This window comes from Seriola lalandi, unplaced genomic scaffold, assembly GCF_002814215.2.
Source record: "Seriola lalandi dorsalis isolate HSWRI2012SDOR001 ecotype SW California unplaced genomic scaffold, Sedor1 jcf7180002054784, whole genome shotgun sequence".
NCBI classification, from domain to species: Eukaryota; Metazoa; Chordata; class Actinopteri; order Carangiformes; family Carangidae; genus Seriola; species Seriola lalandi.
In genome coordinates this window covers 1322594-1322977 of record NW_019525337.1, presented here as the reverse complement: position 1 = coordinate 1322977, position 384 = coordinate 1322594, and the positions used below count along the sequence as shown (strand labels likewise).

Sequence of the window (384 nt, the reverse complement as noted above, 5' to 3'; positions counted from 1 at the left end):
AGACACAAGGGACAAGCAAAGACAGAGGTGTGTGTGTGTGTGTGTGTGTGTGTGTGTGTGTGTGTGTGTGTGTGTGTGTGTGTGTTATCGTCAGTGTGCAGAGAGTCAGCCGGAGAGTGCAGTGTTCCTGCCGGAGTTCGCCCTCTCACCTCAGGGCAGTTTCATGGAGGACGCCACAGAGGATCAGTTTCTAACCTACAGATACGACGACCAGGTCGGTCACTCACGCTTCACTGCTTTTTTTCAAGAGAAAATTCACATTAATTAAATACACTCCCCTCCAAAAGTATTGGAACAGTGAGGCCAATTCCTTTATTTTTGCCGTAGACTGAAAACATTTGGGTTTGACACCAAAAGATGAATATGAGACAAGAGATCAACATT

The 384-nt window shown here is 46.1% G+C and overlaps 1 protein-coding gene across 1 annotated transcript in view; it reads left to right on the top strand.

Annotated features, from left to right (window-relative positions):
• Positions 1-97: 97 nt before the first annotated feature.
• The window catches only part of adamtsl3 (ADAMTS-like 3), a 196309-nt gene continuing 196022 nt past the window's right edge, over positions 98-384 (top strand). Inside the window, exon 1 of the mRNA XM_023425560.2 lies at positions 98-214. Coding sequence (XP_023281328.2) covers positions 164-214 — 51 coding nt within the window. The 5' untranslated portion in view covers positions 98-163. The remainder of the gene's footprint in view (positions 215-384) is intronic.